The sequence below is a fragment of the Lithobates pipiens genome, unplaced genomic scaffold (assembly GCF_037356315.1).
Source record: "Lithobates pipiens isolate NorthernLeopardFrog02 unplaced genomic scaffold, aLitPip1_a1.2 Scaffold_22, whole genome shotgun sequence".
Lineage (NCBI taxonomy): Eukaryota > Metazoa > Chordata > Amphibia > Anura > Ranidae > Lithobates > Lithobates pipiens.
The window spans coordinates 304,950,943-304,973,443 of record NW_027507784.1 but is presented as its reverse complement, the minus strand read 5'-3'; the positions used below and the strand labels follow the sequence as shown (position 1 = coordinate 304,973,443).

Below are 22,501 nucleotides of genomic sequence, written 5' to 3'. Positions count from 1 at the left end.
TGGTGACACAAATCATTGCAGAAAATGCCTCCATAGCATTCTCCAAGAATTATATGAATTTGTTTGTTTCAATCCACTCCTTCTCATGGATTTTATGCTTAGTTACACTGTCTATATGCAGTAAACTATCCAGTTCAATGGACATGAAAAATAATAAGTTGGTTAAAAACTGGTCCATGACCTTCTTCCTTCCTCACCTTCCAACTCCCCATTATCTGTGCTCAGACGTTTTGCTCCGTTGGCTTGGCTCTGTTCCACATCTCCACTCTGTCTTTTACCGCTGCCGGTTTTCTGCTCTCCAGACAGCACCGTGGTGTCTTCGGCTGACAGGGACTGACCAGCCTCAGTGGTCATGTTCTGCTGCTGTTGGAGACGCAGTAGTTTCTCTTCGAGTTGCTGTTGTAATTGTTGTTGCTGCAGACGCTGCTGCTCCTGCATCTGATTCAGGTAAAAATAGAGAGGATAAATAATAATGGCTGGCCCAACCAATGTGCATAATTTCTACTTTTAAAAAGCTTTATACAACACCTACCTTTGGGTACGTAAGGCCAAAAAGAACCCATCCTCCCAGAAGAAGTGTCACTATTCCCATGATAAGCAGATTTGTGATTGACGAGTCAGGTAGCACAATTCCACCTTCTTCTTTGTTGCTCTCCATCTTCAACCGCCCTTCGGTGTCACCCTGGGGAATTCCACCTTGATTCTGTGGGGTCCTAAACTACAGTGAATAGGCATGGACATTAGGGATGTGACAGTCTATTTACAGAAATTCCAGCTGTCGAGAAAAGGTAGCAAAAGACTAAAATTTTAATTTTCTAACCTGACCTACGCTAGTAAGAGCTGGAATTTGGGCAGTACACTTTTCTTTCCTCTAGAGCAGTGGTCTCTAAACTGCAGCCCAAGGTCCAAATGTGGCCCTTTGCTTGCCTCTATCTGGCCCTTGGGGCACTATTCCATCCTCAATTGTCACCAATGACAGGGCAGCATTCCTCCTACTGACACCAGTGGTGGGATACAATTCTTCCTACTGACACCAATGATAGGGTGCTAATCCTCCCAATAGTATCAACATTGGGGCACTATTATTCCCACGGCTACCAACAATAGGGTACTATTCCTGCCACTGATACCAACAATAGGGTACTACTCTCACCGCTTATACCAACATTTTCTACTCCCACTGGCCACAAGTACAGTAAACTGGCCCTTTGTTTACAAAGTTTGGAGAACTCTGCTCTAGAGTTTATAGATATAGGAGAATATGTTTGAAGCTTAAACACTCTGCCCAACTGATTGTTCTACGAAATTAGTCTTCCAACGTGCTGTGCATTCGTTCTCTCTATTCAGCCTCTTCTTAAAACCTAAGGAGGATGTGAGATGGTTGAGTGTTAAAGTTCTAAACCTACACATTCTTTCCAAACCTAAAATAGTTTGGGCTTTACATACACAAGAATGACTCTTGGCAAACAGTAAAATCCCTATTTTAGCACTTAGAAATACTGGCAGGTAAGCCACTTAATACGATTATGTTTTTCAGCAAAAATCTTACATCATCAAACAAAGTCCTTGGGGCCGGTCCTCGGATGATGGACTCTGTGTCCCTCTGCAGAGTCTCTGGAAAAGCCCGGAGCATTGTGGTATGTACAACATGAGGCACCTCGTGGTGACCTGGGAATAAAAACATGTCAACATTATTCTGTAGATGGATATGATGGTATTGGGAGAGAGAGAGAGAGAGAGAGAGAGTGATTAGAGAACAAAATGTGAAAGAACCTCATTCAAAATGACTTAAAGCGGTTGTAACCCTAAAAAACAAAACAAACAAAAAAATCTATTCTTTAAAAGCATGTTAAACAGCATAGTGCTTGTGCTGTGTCATTTGTCCATTTCTATTCTGTGAAATACCTAGTTGATCTTGCCTGTTCCTGTGTCCCCCTAGGTGAACTGACCATGGTAATCATAGCTGCTGATCCATGATATCTTAGGCCGCGTACACACGGGCGGACTGTTCGCCCAACTTTGTCCGCTGAACAGTGTTTCAGCGGACAGTCCGCTTGTGTGTGGGCTTCAGCGGACAGTTTCAACGGACAGTCTGACGAACAAAGTTTTTCGGAATTTCCGTAAACTTGGTTTGAGCGGACAGTCCGCTCGTGTGTAGGCTTGTTCGGCAAACTAAGTCTCGCGCATGCTCAGAAAGAATTTACACGGCGAAGGTTGCATTGCAGTGTATTGGACGTCGAATTTCTCGTCCCGTCGTACGTGCCGTTCACGTCATCGCGCAAGTTTTCAGCGGACTGTTCGTTCGTCGTGTGTGGTCAAGTCCGTTCATGCTAATTTTGAACGGACTGTTTGTCAAACTGTTTGACGAACCTAGTTGGGCGGACAGTCCGCCCGTGTGTACGCGGCCTTAGTCAGTTTATGTGCCTCCGTCATCCTGCTGTGTTCAGAGTCTTCCCCTTCACCTGTCAGTTCCTAGTCTGTAAGCCGATATCCAAACCCGCCCTTCCCCTCCTACTAATATTCCATGTGGCTGTAAAGTTGGTAATGACAATTGCTGGCAGTCCTTCTGTTATAATAAGCTATACTACGCAGTGTCTGTATGTTTTATTTAAATTCTGCAGCTAAATACCTAATTTCTCTGTGCCAATGTGCAGTCACATGACCTCCCAGCTGACATCAGAGGGGAAATTCAGCCCCTCCCGCTGTAGTCCACAGATCAGGGAAGAAAAAAGGCGGAGTGTTACGTGACCCGGCAGCGGCACTGAGAAATAAAATATTTAGCTGCATCATTTTTTTAAAATACAGACACTGTGTAGTATAGCTTGTTATAACAGAGGGGCTGCCAGTAATTGTCATCACTTACTTTACAACCACGTTAAAGTGGCAAAATGTTTTTTTTTTGTTTTGTTTTTGCTATTGTGGAGATTTCCCTTTGTTTGTTGTTCCAGAGAGACAACAGGAAGTGAGAGAACAGTAGCCCCATAGCAAGGTTTCCCCTTCACCTTTTCTTCCCTTGGCAACTCAAAGGCCCCTTCCACACGAGGCGGATCTGCTCAGCAGTTCGCCAGCTCAGCGGGAGGTCAGTCCGTTGATCTCCGCTGAGCTGGCTGATTACAGGTCCGTCTCTGCTCACTAAGCAGGGAGGGACCTGTCAGAGCCCCGCTGATTTCTATGGGGAGATCGGACGAAAATGCACAGCATGTCAGTTTTCATCAGATCTCATCCGATCCACCAGACGAATGGCTGAACGTATCTCCATACGTCTGTTTTTAGCGGATCTGATGGCAGGCGGGTGTCAGCGGACACATCCCTGCTGACATCCGCCAGTCTTAAACCCTTTTTCAAAAGAAAAAAAATCTGTTGCTGCTAGCATTAGCTAATAGATAGGAAAGAATATCTTATTTACTTGTTTTAAAAACATTTTTTTTTTTTTTGCATTTCTTCAGTTACTTTCTGGTTTCCATGCCTAGGCAAATGGCATCATACATCCTAGGAGTCTTCAGGCAGGGAGGGGGGAGTTTCTCAGCTAAGCACACCTTCCTGCCAGCATGTCTGTGCTAAGGGCAGGTGGATTCCAGGAAGAAAATGCTACACGAATAATCTGCCCTTACTCAAGATGCCCAAGGCCAGAAATGCAAGGGGTGTTTTCAAAGTGATTTCCCGGCAAAATAAAGCATGGTGACATGGACTTGGAGAGTTTGCTTTGAATCTTAAAAATTAATCAATTGGAGTTTTTGGTCTGTCATACTCAGATGCATTGCAGTTATGCTTTAAAAAGTGTTAGGTGGACTTGGTCTTTAGTTTGTTTCATGTTTTTCTAAGGATACCTTTTCCACTGACAAAGATACTGAGCAATTTCACTGTAGAACAAACTATGTTGTCACCCTGTTGAAGTAGGTGGAAATGCAACTGATCTACTGACGGGTTCAACAGATAATTTACATTACTGGGCGGGGAATTAGAATTTTTTTGCCCATAGTTTAAAGGAAACTTTAATATATTCCCTATAAAGAGTCTGGTATTAAGAGAAAGTGAAGAATAGTGTGCAGGAACCTAGAGTTGCACATATCTGCAACAACCTTTCAAAAGTTAATGAACAGACAAACATTTCCAAACTTCAACCATAGAACAATGTTGTGATAGCTCGGTTCCTTCTGATTGGACTGTCCCACCCTCTTACCTATCAGTAGCCACTGGCTGGCAGACACCACACCACCATGTGGGTATTTGACATCTGTGCTGGGTGTCACATCAAATTCAGTTGACTCCTTCAGTGTGACATCCTGGGTGGTGGGACCCTCTATCCGGGCCAAGGTGATTCCACGAGGCTATATCATGTGACATAAGAGAAGCCCAAACTTACAAAAGATTGCATTACAAGACTTCTGATTATCGGCAGGTTCTGAACATTCAATAACTTAGTCTGACCATATGGTTTTTATGAGTGACCATTCTGAGCTCTGCAATCAATAATTAGGCAGTATAGGGTGACCAACCACCACAGTGGATATTCTGAGGGTGCATTTGTGAGTGCACTTGCAGTGCACAGCCTATTTGCCGTTAGTAGGTAAACATCAATGAGAGCCCTTAATTTATGCTTGTTATATTGCGAGCATCACCTATTTGACTGCATGGAAACCTAAGGAATCTTAAAGGAGCTGCACAGCTGTTATACATGGAAGCATTTATCTCTGTATCAAATGAGACTCTAGTGGACGGAGGTGGAAGTGGTTCCAGACGTAGGAATTAGGAGCTCGGATAGTTTGTTAATACAAGCTGTATGTCCCCAAAGTGGAGGCAGTGTTCATTTTGGCAGCAGATTTTCGATTTAGTTTTAGTGTTAGTCTTAGGACTAAAATGGCATTTTAGTCCCATTTTAGTCTTCTGCAATTGTTTTAGTCGCCTTCGTTGACTAAATCTCCAGTGCATTTTAGTTGACTAAAATGTCCTACGTTTTAGTCAACTAAAATCTCCAGTACATTTTAGACAACTAAAACTCATTTTAGTTGTCTAAAATCGAATAGGTGTAATTTAATTGTAATGCATTAGTAAGCATTTCTTTACAATTTCCAAACTCATTATATACTGCTGGAGTGAAAAATCTAATATGTTATTTATTATGGCATTGAAGCATGAGCATGCACTACAGACCAATGTTAATTTTGAAGTCAAATTTCAATTTAGTCTTAAGCCCCATACACACTATCAGATTTTCTGCAGATTTTTTTGCTTCAGATTTACCAAAACCATGTAGTAGAAGGGCCTGCCTGATTGTATACAAATTGAAACTCCTAAGGTTTGACCTCATATTATATGGTTTTGGTAAATCCGAAGGAAAAAAAATCAGCAGAAATACTGATTGCGTGTATGGGGCTTGAGTCTTTTGACTAAAATGGCATTTTAGTTTTAGTCTTATTTTAGTCATCTCAGTTGTTTTAGTTTTAGTCGTATTTTAGTCGATTAAAATAATAATAATTTAGTCGACTAAAATGTTTTAGTTGACAAAATGAACACTGAGTGGAGGTGAGAGTTCTGGAAGCTTGGAGGGAGCACATGGTGTTATAATTTATCACTTAATTCACACAGTGTGGGATACATTATCACGGAAGATTTTAATTATATTATGTGAAGATACTTAGTGAAGATTTATGTATATTTTGTCTATATGGACAGATTTACTAAGTACTATATATATATATATATATATATATATATATATATATATATATATATATATATATATATATATATATATATATATATATATATATATAAAATATGTGTAAAAAGGTGTAAGCAGCACTCAAACGGTAAAGATGATTGTGCAACAGAACTCAATAGAGAACAAATAAAGTGCAAAAAATGCCTCCTAAAAGGACATCATAAGGTGCATTGAAAGACAAATAACATCAAAGTATATAATAAAGTGCAAATGTGTCCATGTGCATATTATTTATATACAGCATAAGGATAACCACCAGTCTTCAGCAAGAAAACAATAGACAGTCCATCGATGCTGGATACTCCATAAGGGAAAAATATCAATTCATTCAGAAAGTGCTCAGTGCAATTTAAACAGGTAAGGGGATCCGTCACCAGCAGCACCCTCCTAAGCACACCTCTTACCAGAAATGCAGGACCATAGATCATAATGGTCAAGCACGTCCATTACGAAGCAGGAGGCAGTTGAGATCATTAGAAAAATTGTTGAAATCCCCACAAAGTTTAGAGAGAAGAATATCTAAAATATATAAAATATTAAGGGGGGAGGTGGATCAGGGAATTCCAGCTTATCTGGGAAAATGGTAAGAGGAAGTGGGTCCCTTAAGAAATGATGAACAGAGGAATAAAATAATCAGGCTGACTCATTCAACAGCAAAAGATACACAAACGATTGAAATGTCCTATAAGTTATTGGCTAGATGGTATATGACAATCCAGAGGATACATAGTATAAGTGGAGACGCCCCATCAACTTGTTGGAGGGGTTGCACTGCACGGGGGACTTTTATACATCTTTGGTGAGAGTGTCCCAAAATACAATCCTACTGGGTCGAAGTAATAGAAACAATATTCTTTATAGCAGGAGATAGGATTGAAAAAAAAAACATGGGTATGCCTGTTCCATGACTCAGAGAATATGGTGAGGCACAATATAAATTTATGCTAATTCCATATTTACTAAATGCAGCTAAGGCCTTGATCCCATGCCTCTGGAAATCCCAACAGGCTCCGACAATAAAAGAGTGGATTGAGAGGGTCGATTGGACAAGAATTATAGAAGAGTCCATATATATAACGGAAGAAACAGGGGAAAAACATCAAAGGGTATGGCAAAAATGGCTGCTATTTAGGAAAACGGAGAGATACCTGCGAATACTAGAGGAATAAGATGACGGAGAGAGAAAGAGAGATAAGGGGATTGTTGGGCATACCATATAAAAGTTTTTTTTTTTCCTTTGGAGGGGAAGGGGTAAGAAAAGGTATCCCAAATGCAATTTTAAACATGAGTGTTTAAGATGTTCGGTAAAGTGAAATATAATTGTATAATGGAAACAAAAATTTTAAATAAAGAATATAAAAAATAATAATGGTCAAGCAGGCAGGAACAGCTGATCATCCAAGGGAGAGAGCGGCCGTCAGTGGGTCAGGAATTCCACTATCTTTGGTTATCTTTATGCTGTATATAAATCATATGCACATGGACATTTGCACTTTATTATATACTTTGATGTTATTTGTCTTTCAATGCACCTTATGATGTCCTTTTAGGAGGCATTTTTTGCAATTTATTTGTTCTCTACTGAATTCTTTTGCACAATTACCTTTACCTTTGAGCGCTGCTTATACACCTTTTTATATTGTATGTTAGCTGGTAAAACAGTTAAATAAGTGGCTGCCAACTGTTTCCTTTTTTGCAGTATATGACTGTGCGCAGATTTTATATAATTTCTGTTATATATGATATGTGGATTTATATGAAAGTTGTCACAGATAGATTTTTTACTGGTTCTGTGGAATTCTATTTCTTATTGTTTAAGCAATTAAATGTATTGGTTAATTAATAGCAGCGCTACACCATATTGTCATCATCATATGTGTTACTTGAGAGAGCTGCCATTGCTGGTTTCTAAAAGTGCTAATTGTGTGGCTGCCATAGCAATCCGAAGGTTTCAACACTTTTGAGGCACTTATTTGGAACAAGTAAGCAGGACAAGAACTTTCTCATCTGCATGCTTGTTGCAGGTTAGTAACTGAGAAAATACCGGAGCCAAAGAAAGCAGCTCAACTAGCATTCTTAGACAGAGGTTAGCAATGGAAGGCCTTCACTTCTCTATGGCCTTCTGAACATACTAGTTGTCTAGCTGGTCCATGGGTTCCCTTCTCTTCAATATTTTGAGTCACTGATTTGGAACAAGCATTAGGATCAGGAGTTCTGAAACCACTGGCTGGCAGGCTTGTTTTGGGTCAGTCACTTAAGCTGGTCATACACTAAATGAAATTCAGCACAATCAGCAAGAACTGGCCCTAAATTTGATCAGTGTGTGGTGGTCCTCGATAAACGGAAGTCTGTTGAAGGAACATTCTGGAAAAATGTTCTCAATACGGAGCTGTGATTAGTGTATTCTGACAGCTGTGATTAGTGTGTTCTGACAGCTGTGATTAGTGTGTTCTGACAGCTGTGATTAGTGTGTTCTGACAGCTGTGATTAGTGTATTCTGACAGCTGTGGGTGAATCCATCTTGTTTGTCAGTTCTTTTAGCTCATATTCTCACCACAATAGAGACTCCCTCATGGATCAGTGAGGTGGAGGCATAGAATCCACTGGCATGCTTCCCAACATACAGTGAAGGCCTGGATAGACAGAAACACATGTGATTAGTACATTTCATTAAGGACATAAAAAAAAGGAAAATAAGTTGTAAGGATTTCCCTTTACTTCCCGTCTCACAGGCACACTAGGAAGTAAACCTGTCTGAAGCGAGGTAAAGCCTCCCTAAGGCTGGCCATACATTATACAATTTTCTTTCCTTCAACCACAATAGAAGGAAAGGAAATTGCTCAGATTGCTCCCAATACTCTATTGTGTTCTGACAGCTGAAGTTTTTCCAGCCATCTGAATACAACGATCACTGCTGATGGCTATAGCTGCCAGCAGTGAATGAATTAAAAAATAAACCTGAGGGCAATCGCCTTCAGTACAACCAGCCTGCCCATAGATGGATTAAAATTCGGTTAGTTCCTGCTGAACCACACAAATTTTCTAGCTGTCTCTGACTATACATAGTTGTTACCACTAAATCATTTCTTTAGGAGACTTACCTTCTATTTCCTGTTCTAGTGACAACTCAATAGATAAAAATAATCACTAGTACAAAAAATAGCTTGACAGGGTTGATAATCCTTCCTTACTCTAGTTTTGGCTTTAGACACACTTTAAAGAGGAAGTAAACCCTGATGGGTTTACTTCCTCTTTGATTCCCTGCATCGCATAGTAGTCCATTATGTGTCACTTACCTGACACAGGAGCCCGCGATGTCACCGCTGTCCCCTGTAGTTCCGAGCGTCCATCTTCTTGGTGGGTTTCCGTGGGTCTCGCTGCTCCGGTGCTGTGATTCGCCGGAGCAGCGATGATGTCACTCCCGCACATGCGCACGGGAGCCGGCACTCGCGGCATATCGCCGCGATCTGCGGCTTACCCGGTGCGCCTGCGCCCCGCTGTCTACGGCGCTGCGCCGTAGACAGCGGTAGTTGTCTTCAGGTAAATATCTCCTAAACCGTATAGGTTTAGGAGATTTTTCTTGGACCTACAGGTAAGCCTTAATCTAGGCTTACCTGTAGGTCAAAGTGGTTTGTAAGGGTTTTACACCACTTTAAATTTATATTTCAAATACTACTTTAATCTCTTTTTTACAGGCCCGTATTCCCCTGCACCGTGGCATTCAGATAGGAAAAAAGAGGCCGAAGCGGTGTTGTTTAGGAGTCACTCAGGCACCAAATGCTGTAACATAGGTGCAGGAAAAGTCCTTAGATCTGTGTAGCAAGTAAAATCTTTGAGCTCACACAGGGTTTATTTTTTTTCTCTGTTTCTGAATGGAGCATCGGGGGAATGAAAGGAAGGTTAGTATTTACAGTTGGGGTGCTGGCAGTTAAGTGAACCTTATGCTTTTTCCTACAAAGGCTATGCACTGGTTCACTTTAATTTTCAATTCTAATTTAGGTGTGTGGAAGGGGTTAACAAACTTTACCTAAAAAAATCTTGGGCTTCCCTCAATCCATAGAAGAAAAAACATTTAGTATCATTGCTACTCTACGGAAGAGACTCTCTTACAACAGCATTGTGATAAAAGCCAGCGAGTATGATCACAAAGTCACTCTGCTGAACTAACAGCTGTGCCCCAGGGTGACGTGTCTACTCACAGTAGATGTGTCTTGGTGCTGCCCAGCTCCTGCACAGCCTGGTATATCCATTTGATCAGTCGGATGTCCTGAGAGTTGAACGTTAAGTAGCGTAAGGTCTCTGTGGCCACGTTGAGATGAGGGATCCGTCTCAGACTGTCCTGATGCCACATAAAGAGCCCAACCACAGGCGAGCCATAATTATGCATCCACAACACCTGCCCGCTACTCCGGTCGGCTGTGACCAATAACCCATCACCGGTGGAGGCGAAGTGAGCCATCTCTGTATTGGAAACAGACAAATATCAAGATCAGTGAAAGTGGATGTAAACCGGATTCATGAAATCTGACCTGGGCACAAATATCTGCAGTGTTTTCTTCTTTCTCTCCAAAGCCCTAATGCTCGGTTCACACTACTGTGCGACCTTGCATGTGATTCGATACGCACTGTAGTGCAAATCACATGTGACGTCTGTGCGATTTCAGCCATACAGATTGTATGGCTGAATTTGCGTCGCATTCGGACCAAAGTCGTGCAGGACCCTTTTTTGGTCCGCATCAGAATCGGATCGCATGGGTGTTCACACCCATGCGATCTGATTCATGTCCGAATTGACAGTTCGCACTGCGATATGCAAACCGATTTGGGGGTGTCATTAACTTTCTATTGACACTCCCAGCGGTTTGCATATGGCAGTGTGAACTGCCTTGTGAGTCAGGTGCGATGCGGGAACCAGCAGTGGGTTTCCATCGAACCTATGTGAACCAAGCTGCAGTCCCTTGTCTCTCTGCTGCTCCGTTCTGTTATCAGCGTGATAACATCTGACAAGTTCTCCAACACAGGAGATAAAAGCAGCTGGAAATTTGTGTTGGGGTGGGTGCTATAAATAGATTAGCAGAGAGCTGGTCTATTCACAGCACATTCCTTCCTTCCTTCCTCTGCCTATGTGGAGGAGGGTGTGCCTTTCCTCCTATCAGCTGTCACACAGTGTATCCCAAACTACACTCCCAGTGCTGAACAGGAAGAGAACATTTTTAACACAATGCACACTTTCTAAAGAATAGAGAAAGCTGAAGGCAGAAGATATACATGTAAAACTTATGTAGGGAGATTTGTTTAATCTCTGTGTATCATCTGAAGCTGTTCACTTCACTGGGTATATGTGAGGGTTTACATCCACTTTAAGGTAACATACTGTATATACTAAGGCCAACCATAGATAGCTCAAATCTCGGCTGGTTCAGCAGGAACCGGCTGAGATTTGAACCATGTATGGGCAGGCTGAATTTACCAAGTTGATTGATCAACTTGGGCACAAGCAGCCTGCCAGATGTTGCTTGCAATTATCGCTAGTGGCTGCTGTAGAAGAGAAGACAATGTCTTGGCAGGAGGGATTCCTCTGTCAACGCTGTCTGTGTTGAAAGGGGAATCGTGGGAATTCCACAGGTTGCAGGAAAGAAATTTGCACAGTCTATGGCCAGCCTAAGTACAAAGACTGTGCAAGTATCAGGATCTGGGGGTATCACCAGGGTAAGGCAGCAGATGCAGTACACTTTGAAGACAGGCTTCAGAGGAAGCAGCAATATCACTCAGGAACATATATTTATTATTAAAAATGGCTACAATGTCTGTATGTGACAGCTCAGCTGCACTCTGAAGGTTGTCACATATAAGAGAATTTGGTAGCTCAGCAAAGAAAAATCTGATTTTTTTCTACACCCAACTAAAGCCAGCTATAGGTGGATCAAATCTCAGCCTGTTCAGCAGGGACCAGCTGAGTATCGATCCATCTATGAGCAGGCTAGTTGTATTAAAGTTGATCCATCAATCAACTTCAGTACAACCAGGCTGTCCAATTTTTTGCATGCAATTACTGCCAGTGGCTATAGCCACCAACAGTGATCACTGTGTTCTACTGGCAGGGAATGCTCCCCACTGGCAGAACACAATAGCATTGCGGGATGGATTCCTACATCCACACTAACTGTGTTGATGGGGGAAATTGAGCAATTTTCTTTCCTTCCACCTGTGAAACATTATTATTATTATTATTATTATTATTATTAATACTTTTTTTTATCATAGAACTAGCAGCGACCTGAATATTTCAAATATCACCCCATAGAGGCAGGCATTACTGGTCTATAACTATCCACAGTGCTGTCAGTCTGACCAATGAACCTGCTTATATTATACTGCTGCTCCTTTGTTGTCCAATTACAGGTGAGCCTAGCCCAGAACTTGACTGTATTGCCAGTGTAGTCTCCAGGAGGTCCCAAATTACCAGACTGGCTGAACAGTATTACAGAATTCTTCGACATGTAAACCTATGTATTTAGTGGTTTGCCTGGTGTTCAGCTTTTACACAGGTTGGGAATATTCTTAGCCTAAAAAGCGTTACTCTTAAACCAAGGTTTCACTGTATTGAAATTTTTACATAGTTACATCGGTCTGGCTTGGGACAATGTTAATACAGTATGTATGTGCTATACCTGTGCGATCCCTATGGAAGCTGGACATCACTGTAGTAGGAACCGTGTAGTTGAAAATCGCCATATATAAACTTCAGCTAAAATGACTATGTACAGAACTGTCTGATTACATGCCCCCAACACTTCACCATAATATAAAAAAATAAATATATAAGAACTCCATCCAGCTTTTTGGCCGGGACTTACTGTATTCATAGCTCTCATCACAGAGAGGGGCGGAGTAGTCATGGAAGGTGGCGTTCCAGCGCAGTTCCCGGGACTTTGTGTCATACATGGTGATCATGTATTCTGTATAAGAAAACAGATATTTACTGACGGTCTGGCACAAAAAAAGAATATAGAACTTATGTATGAATTGCTCATGGGAGATGAGATTGATGAATCCTGGTCAGGTATAGCTAGGAGTTGTAAGGTCTGCCATACCACGGGGTAAATTTCTTTCCTGCAACCTTGATTGCCCCATCAACACAGACAGTGTTGACAGGGAAATCCCTCCTGTCAGGCCATTGTGTGCTCCCGGCAAGCAGGAGAAGCCGTCCCCACTGGGAGAAGATAGTGATTATCGCTAGCCGCTATAGCAGCAGCTACCGATACTCGCAAGAGAATCTGTCAGGCTGGTTGTACCCAAGTTGATTGATCGATCAACTGTGTATATTCAGTCTGCCCATACACAGTTCGAATTTGGACCGGTTAGTGCTGAACCGGCCGAGATTCGAACCGTGTATGCCCGGCCTAAGTCACATTCAACTGGGCTTGTTCTATAATGTTGAAGATATTTCATTGCTTCTCCAAGCCATTCCCAGTGAGTGTCAGGAAGATCTATACATTCCATGGTGATTGGATTAAAGGGTCTGTTCTACCTGTATGGATAGAAGTGCTGGGTGAGCTCCTGACACTCATCAGAACAGAAGAAAGGGCTTTTGGAGAAGTTATGAACATTACAAGTCCAGTTGAATGTGACCAGCTGGATAAATGAACACCTTCACTATTATAATAAGTCAATTTCAGCTTTGTAAACCTCACACATTTTTGAGAAGGTGATCTGCAGTGGCAGCCTGTGTTCTTTAATCTCCCTGGCGGTATGATTAGTTCTGGTTTTAGATGCTGAAAGCGGTACAATTATTTTGCATGGAAATTTGGCGTTTTATATTGTAGTCCTGTAATTCTAATGCCGCGTACACACGATCAAACAATCCGGTGGAAAAGTCCGGCAAACTCAAGTCCGCCAAACAATCCCCCCGTGTGTAGCCTCCAGCATACTTTTTTGACCCGAAAGTACGGCGGACTTAGAATGCCGTGTTGCACACCAATCTTCCTGCCGGACTCGCATTTCGGCGGACAATCCGGCCGTGTGTATGCCAGTCCGCCGTACTTTTGAAATGAGCGGACTTTTCCCGCCCGGAGAAAAGTCCGCTCATTTCGAGCGGGTCTCCAGGTAGGCGGGGCCCGCGAAGGAGACGTCGCTGGCCCCGCCGCCTGGTATAGACTTAAAGGGGAACCCCAATGCCGAAAAAAATTGGCGTGGGGGTCCCCCCCAAGTCCACAACAGACCCTTGTCCGAGCACACTACCCGGTCGGCCAGGAAAGGGGGGGCGAGCGAGCGCCCCCCCCCCCTCCTGAGCCGTACCAGGCCGCGTGCCCTCAACATGAGGGGTGCCTTGTCCCCATGTTGATGAGGACAAGGGCCTCTTCCCGACAACCCTGGCCGTTGGTTGTCGGGGTCTGCGGGCGGGGGGCTTATCGGAATCCGGGAGCCCCCTTTAATAAGGGGGCCCCCGGATACCGGCCCCCCACCCTATGTGAATGAGTATGGGGTACAATGTACCCCTACCCATTCACCTGTAAAATAAAAGTACAAAAAAAACACAACACACAAGATAAAATACTTTATTGCACAGCTCCGGGGGTCTTCCGTCTTCGGGGGTCTTCTCGCCGGACTCCTCCGCTATCTTCTTGTAGCTCTTTTGCTAGCGGAGGAGTCCGGCTTTCTTCCTCGCCGCCGGCCTCTTCTTACGACTTTGGGGGTCTTGTCCCCCTCTTCGGTTCTTCTGCCGGGCCACCGCACCTTCTTATAGCTCTTTTACAGGGGGTGGCCCGGTCTTCTGTCGCCGCCGCCTTCCGTTCTTCTTCTTCTCCTTCTCCAGGAGATGTTGACTCGACTATCTCTCCGGCCGCAATGCCAGGAACGTGCTGCGCTGCCACTTATATAGTGACAAGGGGCGGTGTCACATGGCTTTATGTCACATGGGTTGATGTCACATGGAGACTGTGACATCGTAAGGGGGCGGGGTCACCATGTGACACCAACCCATGTGACACCGCCCCTTGTCCCTATATAAGTGGCAGCGCGTCCCTGGCATTGCGGCCGGAGAGGAAGAAGAAGAAGAAGAAGAGGAAGAAGAGGAAGAAGAGGAAGAAGAGGAAGAAGAGGAAGAAGAGGAAGAAGAGGAAGAAGAGGAAGAAGAGGAAGAAGAAGAAGAAGAAGAAGAAGAAGAAGAAGAAGAAGAAGAAGAGAAGGTGGCGGCGACAGAAGTCCGGGCCACCACCTGTAAAAGAGCTATAAGAAGGCGCGGTGGCCCGGCAGAAGAACCGAAGAGGGGGACAAGACCCCCGAAGTCAGAAGAAGAGGCCGGCGGCGAGGAAGAAAGCCGGACTCCTCCGCTAGCAAAAGAGCTACAAGAAGATAGCGGAGGAGTCCGGCGAGAAGAGCCCCGAAGACGGAAGACCCCCGGAGCTGTGCAATAAAGTATTTTATCTCGTGTGTTGTGTTTTTTTTGTACTTTTATTTTACAGGTGAATGGATAGGGGTACATTGTACCCCATACTCATTCACATAGGGTGGGGGGGGGGCGGTATCCGGGGGCCCCCTTATTAAAGGGGGCTCCCGGATTCCGATAAGCCCCCCGCCCGCAGACCCCGACAACCAACGGCCAGGGTTGTCGGGAAGAGGCCCTTGTCCTCATCAACATGGGGACAAGGTGCTTTGGGGTGGGGGGGCCGCGCGGCCCCCCCTTCCCCAAGGCACCCCCCATGTTGAGGGCACGCGGCCTGGTACGGCTCAGGAGGGGGGGCGCTCGCTCGCCCCCCCTTTCCTGGCCGGCCGGGTAGCGTGCTCGGACAAGGGTCTGTTGTGGACTTGGGGGGGGACCCCCACGCCGATTTTTTTCGGCATTGGGGTTCCCCTTTAAGTCCATACCAGGCGGCGGGGCCAGCGACGTCTCCTTCGCGGGCCCCGCCTACCTGGAGACGCGCTCGAAATGAGCGGACTTTCCTCCGCGTGTGTGGGCGAGTCCGTTCATTTCAAAAGTAGGGCGGATAGTACGGCAGACTTAGTACGCCGTATTAGTCCGCTGAAAAAGTGCCGTGTGTGGGCAAGTAGCCCGTTCGGAAAGTCCGACGTACAGTCTGGCGGGAAGTCCGCCAGACTAAGTACGTCGGACATACCGCTACGTGTGTACGCGGCTTTAGGAATAACTCTCTTAAATCTGTTCAAACCAGAGTCTAGCAGACATCCCGGGTATGATAAAGTTTATAATATAATAAATAATAATAAAAATTATTCAATAATGTAATCAAATCCAAAAACACTGAAATTTGCTCATTTGCAGAATTGTCGCTGTCATTTTAGTGTTTGATGACGAATTTCCCCACAAATCGCTATCCCTCAATTCTGCAAGTGATTATAATTTATTATCGCTGTTTTCTAGTTGGTCTAAAATCACTTTTGACATAAAGGGACACTTTTTGGTTTCTATGGACAATCTCCAAATTCCAGGCAGAAAAAACAGTATTTATAATATAAAAGTGCATGCAGGGCACTGAACAGACCACTAGGGACAAAGGGGGTGTGTAATTTTTTTATACAGTACTGTAATCTGTAAGATTACAGTACTGTGTGTGTTTTTACTTTTTAGAATTTGGCGCCGATCTCCGCTCCCGTGCGCCGCAACGTCGCAGGGAACGGAGCTCGGCGGCATTTGGGCACTGTGTGAATCGAGCGGAGGACGGCTCGATCACACAGCGAGGAGGACATCGCGGGATCCAGAGGACAAAGTAAGTAACTTCTCCCTGTGTCCTCCCTGTATCCAGCGATGCGATCCAGAGTCTGGCTCAGGGTTACCGCTTATGGTGCTGAAATCCCAGCCCGAGCCAGACTCGGGATTACCGCTAGGGAGGTTAATAAAGATTTCAGACAATTAAACAATCACAGTACAGTAATATGAAACAAATGACAGGGCATGTTGGACGGTGCTGGTGCTTGGCTACACCTCTACTTTGGTACTTGATAAATGTAACAAACAGCCAGCACATATAATATGCACTCCACCATTCTTTATTAAAGAGGAAAAAAACCCCGATGGGTTTACTTCCTCTTTGTCTCCCTGCAAAAGTAAAGCATAATGGACTACTATGCATCGCAGAGTAGCCCATTATGTGTCACTTACCTAACACAGGAGCCAGCAATGTCACCGCTGTCCCCTGTAGTCTGGAGCATCAATCTTCTTCCGGGTCACTCACAGCGCCGGAGCAGCGATGACGTCACTCCTGCGCATGCACACGGGAGCCGCCACTAACGGCATATCACCGTTAGCAGCGGCATAATGCTAACGGCGATAGTGCACCTGCGCACCGCTGTGACTGTCTTTTAGTAAATATCTCCTAAACCGTGTAGGTTTAGGAGATATTTCTTGGACCTACAGGTAAGCCTTAATCTAGGCTTACCTATAGGTCAATAGACATGGATGAGCGAGTTTGGGGTGGAGGAAATTGACTGGCCTGCACAGAGTCCTGACCTCAACCTGATAGAACACCTTTAGGATGAATTAGTGTGGAGACTGCGAGCCAGGTCTTCTCATCCACATCAGTGCCTGACCTCACAAATTCTCTTCTGGAAGAATGGTCAAACGTTCCCATAGACACACTCCTATACCTTATGGCCAGCCTTCCCAGAAGAGTTGAAGCTGTTATAGCTGCAAAGGGTGGGCCAACTCAATATTAAACCCTACAGACTAAGACTGGAATGCCATTAAAGTTCATGTAAATGCAGGTGTCCCAATGCTTTTGGTAATATAGTGTATGTATGCACACTCCCTCCACCTGAAATCAATGACATGGCTGTGTGAGCTGACCACGAAACATGGTATCATTAAACTGGCAGGGGGTGCATATACTGAAAACAGCCCAGGGCACAAGGTACAATGATTCCACTGCTGAATACACTGAGATGTGTATGCATTCCTCAAGCATATTGTCCTCATCAAGTTATGAGCATTTGATAACAGTTATAAAAGATTTGACTTTCACTACAATTGGCTGCGATAAAGTGGATCCATAGGCAGCTATAGGCAAACGGTAAACTTACGTGTGCGTCCAATATACAGCAGAGGGGACGATGGACACAATCCGTCTGATGACTCTGTGGACAGAGTGGTCTGCTTCTCTCCAGATTTCGGATCTACCACAAACCAGGAATCCTGCTTCTTACCTGCACCAAGAATGACAAAGAACAACAATAGGGCCTCAAAAGTAAGGAGCATCTTTGTTCCTATAGACAGTAATCAGAATTGGGACACATGGGGATGTTTTATTAAAACAGGAGAGTACAACTCTACACCCCCCTCCTGCCCAGGCCAATATTCAGCTTTCAGGGCTGTCACACTTTGAATGACAATTGCGCGGTCATACAATGCTGTAACCAAACTACATTTTTATCATTTTTTTGAGACAGATAGAGCTTTCTTTTGGTGGTTTTTAAACACCACTGAGTTTTTTATTTTGTGCTAAACAAACGAAAAAAAAAAAAAAAAAAAAAATTTAAGGTTTTCTTAAGCCGCGTACACACGGGCGGACTGTCTGGCCAACTTAGTCCATCGAAACACATTTCAGCGGACAGTCCGCTCGTGTGTGGGCTTCAGCGGACTTTTTCAGCGTGCAGTCTGGCGGACTAAGTATTTTCGGAATTTCCGTAATATTGTCCGTCATACTTTGGTTTCAGCGGACAATCCGCTCGTGAGTAGGCTAGTTCGACGGACTAAGTATGGCGCATGCTCAGAAAGGATTTACACGGCGAAAGGTTGCATTGCTGTGTATTGGACTTCCTATTTCTAGTCCCGTCGTACGTGCTGTACTCGTCATCGCGCAAACTTTCGACGGACTGTTTGTGCATCCGTGTGTGGTCAAGTCCATTCATTCGAAAGTAGGACGGACTGTCCGTCAGATTGTCTGACGGACTAAGTTGGCCATACAGTCCGCCCGTGTGTACGCGGCTTTAGTTTCTGTTACAAAATTTTGTAAATAAGTACTTTTTCTCCTTTGCTGATGAGGCTGCACTGATAGGTGGCAATGATGGGCGGCAATAATAGGCATCACTGATAGGCACTGACAGGCAGGACTGATGGGCACTGTTGGGGCTGCACTGATAAATAGGGCACTGATGATCAGTGCTTTGATTATTAGTGTAGCTGTCCCCTGTTTGGATTTGCCGATTATCATCTCTCCTCATGCGCTGTCAGTGTGAGGAGAGGAATGGTGATAACCAGTATCCTGAATCCTGTTTACACTGTGATTGGACACAGCTGGTCATGTGGTAAAGAGCTGCTGTGATTGGACACAGCTGGTCACATAGAAAAGAGCTGCTGCGATAGGACACAGCTGGTCACGTGGTAAAAAACAGCTGTGATTGGACACAGCTGGTCACGTGGTAAAGAACTGCTGTGATTGGACACAGCTGATCGCGTGGTAAAGAACTGCTGTGATTGGACACAGCTGATCACATAGTAAAGAACTGCTATGATTGGACACAGCTGGTCACGTGGTAAAAAAACTGCTGCATACCTCCCAACTTTTTGAGATGGGAATGAGGGACACATATCAGCAAAAGCATGCAGGCATAGGACACACCCCCCCCCCTGCCATGTCCCTTAAAAGGAGAATTGTACAAAAAAAAAAAAAAAAAAGAAGATTTAAACCCTTTTTTACCACTACTATTCCTTTTATATTGGATTTTGGAATTTACAAATGCAGCAATTTAGAAATAAGATGAAAGGTTTAGCGCTGGAAAACACTTGTTGTTAGATAAAAAGTGCATTTTAAAAACAACTAAATAGATCAAACCAAAATGAGGGACAAATGAGGAGGAATGAGGAACAGCGTGACACTGCCCCAAATCAGGGACAGTCCCTCGAAATTAGGCACAGTTGGAAGCTATGCTGCTGTGATTGTCTGTGTCTCAAGGACAGAGGACAAGAAGCACAATCACGGGAGGAGGTCATATGACGCCCTTACCGTCATTTGGGTATAGTGCGGTCATGAAGAGGTTAATTGAAGAAGCTGAAGGTAGAAACTGATTGTCTACCGTGCAGAGCTGCACCAGATTCTGAGATCTCCAGTTTAAGTAAATCAACCCTAATCTGTTTCGGTGACACTTTGCTTTCAGACAAGTTTGACAATATTGCCTAGTACACACGATCGAAAATAGGATGACAAAAATCGCTTTAGAAGGGATCTATGATGATCTGATCGTTAGCACACAGCTTTTGAGAGCCAATCACAACAGCTCATGCATCAATATCCGAAGGGACAAGCATGAAACTTTTTCTCTGAAGATAACAGAGTAAATTATTTTAGTTTAATGAGTACAGTTGTAATAACACCCTGAGTATGAAAGGGGTTAAAGCCGTTTAGGATATTCCATTTCCAAACACAAAGGCAGCTACCAAACACTCCAATCAGCCGAACAAGAAACCCATACGAATAATTCTTCCCCCCAAGTATGAGACAAGGCTCTGTATGGAGGGTCAAACAGGAATCACTCTTTATTTTGAGAGCTTACACATATATATATATATATACACACAGCAGGATGAAAATACAACCTGTAACCAGAAACCTAATTAACATGAGCTAATTATCTAATCCTTTAGACAGCCTAGGTGACTCAGAGACATGACCTTTAGGACAGACTTCACGTCTCCTAGTTCACCAACTATATAATACACCTTATCATACATCTCAACACAGAACTCCTTCATACAATTGTAGGGTTAATTAGCACAACGAGTAAAAGACTCTTAGAAGCTGTGACAAGTCATACTAGACTAATTTACATTATAGCAGACAACAGACATGTGGCTGGAGTTGATAACATCAGCATCTCCTCACATTATGTGTCCCAACAGTATGAATCAGTCACTATTTCTAATATGGCATATCCAGGGTCCCCAAAGTCTGTGTCTTGAGGGACATGGACCTGAATCTAAAGTAACGCCACCTCAAGGGTCCCCAGCCATACAGCTTGCAAAGAGTATTTTTCCCTTAAAATCCATGGCCCATAATCGGAAAGCAAGAGGCTAGCATTCAGTCCTCTTCAAAAGCCCCTGTCCCGGCTAGGTCTGTCACAACAGTATTAGTCTGAAAAAAATCAGAAGAGCAAGACCACACATGCTCATGCCTGCACATTTGCACGCGTTTATGTGCATAAATTATGTTAAGTAGGTTTCTTCTATAGGCGCAAGTTTGAGACTGTTGCTCTAAACAAATCTAAACGCCACATTGTGCATGGACACATTGGCTGAAATAAAGCTGTGTGGACGTGTTGGCTATCAAAATTTCTCTAAGTGCTTGGTCACATGTGTGGCCAAGGGGAGGTAAAACCAGGTGGTTGGGACACAATTTTACCACCCTCTGACCAGCCATCTAAAAAACACAGACATGCAGCTGCTCAGGGATTTACACATGCTGCAGCTGTGGTAAAAAAGGATTCAGCATGTCACATTTAGTGGACATTACTGCCGCCAAATGTGACCCAAGCAAATCTAGGGGATTGCGCCACAATCGCATGCAATGTACGTGATTGCAGCTCGGTGGTGAGGCAATTACAAAGTTAAATCATGCAATGAGGATACGACATATGGCCTAGTCACCGACTGACAGACACCTCTGAAAAGCGATCCACTGCAGAATGCTTTTCAGAGGGGTGGCAAGGCCTGCCGCATATCTGAATGAGCTTTAAAAGTGGAGGTTTTTCTTCCTTTGTGCATAACGCCCTAGGGGTCCATTCACATATACTATTATAGGCATTTTTAATGCCTAGCGTAAATCTCCCGGTGTTTTCCCACACCTAGGGAGCTGCAGGTGCTGCATACAGCCTGCCATTCACGTGAATAGCTGTACTCTTGTCAATTCCCATACTTCCTTGTATCAGTGTTTTCCCATTTGCATATCTGTTGCATTTCCCAAACAATAATATAATTAAAAAGGGGACCTAGTGTCATATCTTTTCTGTGAATCACATGCATGCTACCTAAAATCCAAGTGTAACCAGTGGCGGCCCGTACATTAGGAGCGCACGGGTGCCGCCCCCCAACCATGCATCCGGCCCCCTGATCTAATACAGGGCGTCGGACCATGGATTCCAACCTGATTAGAGCCAGAGGCTCTCATAGGCTTCAAAAAAGGGTGGGCTCAGGGCACAGAACACTGCGCTCCGAGCCCACCCAGTTGTGTGATAATAGCGAATGAATATTCACTATTCACACACTGATTCTCCTCCCAGCCAATCAGGAAGTGGGTCATGAGACCCATTTTCCAATTGGCCGAAAAGAGAAGCAATGTTTTTGACCAAGGGGGAGGAGGAGGAGGAGGAGGAGGAGGGAGGAGACAAGTGGCCGGGGGAGGGAGAAGCAAGGGCAAGACCAACGGACCCACCAGCTGCCACGCCAGGGATGCTATCATCTGCTTTTCTTTTTAGAAGGCTGGCACCATCTTTGTTTAAGCATTAATCAGGGTCAGCAACTGATCCTGGGACCACAACATCAGCAAAGATGACACAATCATGTAACCCCTGATGCCCATTCTTGGGTGTAATGCTAAATGTTGCCTCACACAGATCAGTATCTTACTGCTGCCTCCATCTTTCTACAAAGTTACAGGGCACAGTCAGAGCGAGTGATCACCCGGAGAGAGAAGGCTAAGGAAATGCTTCTTCCTGTCTGCAGGATATGGATCATATTCTCCCTGACTGCAACGCTCAGCCTAGGCACAGTCACTTTCCTGGAAATAAAGGACTGATGAAAAATAGAATAAAATGGAATTCACGGGCTGGGCTCAC

The 22,501-nt window shown here is 44.2% G+C and overlaps 1 protein-coding gene across 1 annotated transcript in view; it reads right to left on the bottom strand.

The window, feature by feature from the left end:
- Nucleotides 1-22,501, bottom strand: part of ERN2 (endoplasmic reticulum to nucleus signaling 2) — a 92,532-nt gene that overhangs the window by 19,311 nt on the left and 50,720 nt on the right. Inside the window, exons 6-13 of the mRNA XM_077449315.1 lie at nt 17,756-17,878; nt 12,580-12,681; nt 9,922-10,183; nt 8,277-8,355; nt 4,181-4,328; nt 1,550-1,668; nt 533-718; nt 198-438 (exon numbers count right to left, since the gene is read on the bottom strand). Of these exons, the coding sequence (XP_077305441.1) occupies nt 198-438; nt 533-718; nt 1,550-1,668; nt 4,181-4,328; nt 8,277-8,355; nt 9,922-10,183; nt 12,580-12,681; nt 17,756-17,878 (1,260 nt within the window). The remainder of the gene's footprint in view (nt 1-197; nt 439-532; nt 719-1,549; nt 1,669-4,180; nt 4,329-8,276; nt 8,356-9,921; nt 10,184-12,579; nt 12,682-17,755; nt 17,879-22,501) is intronic.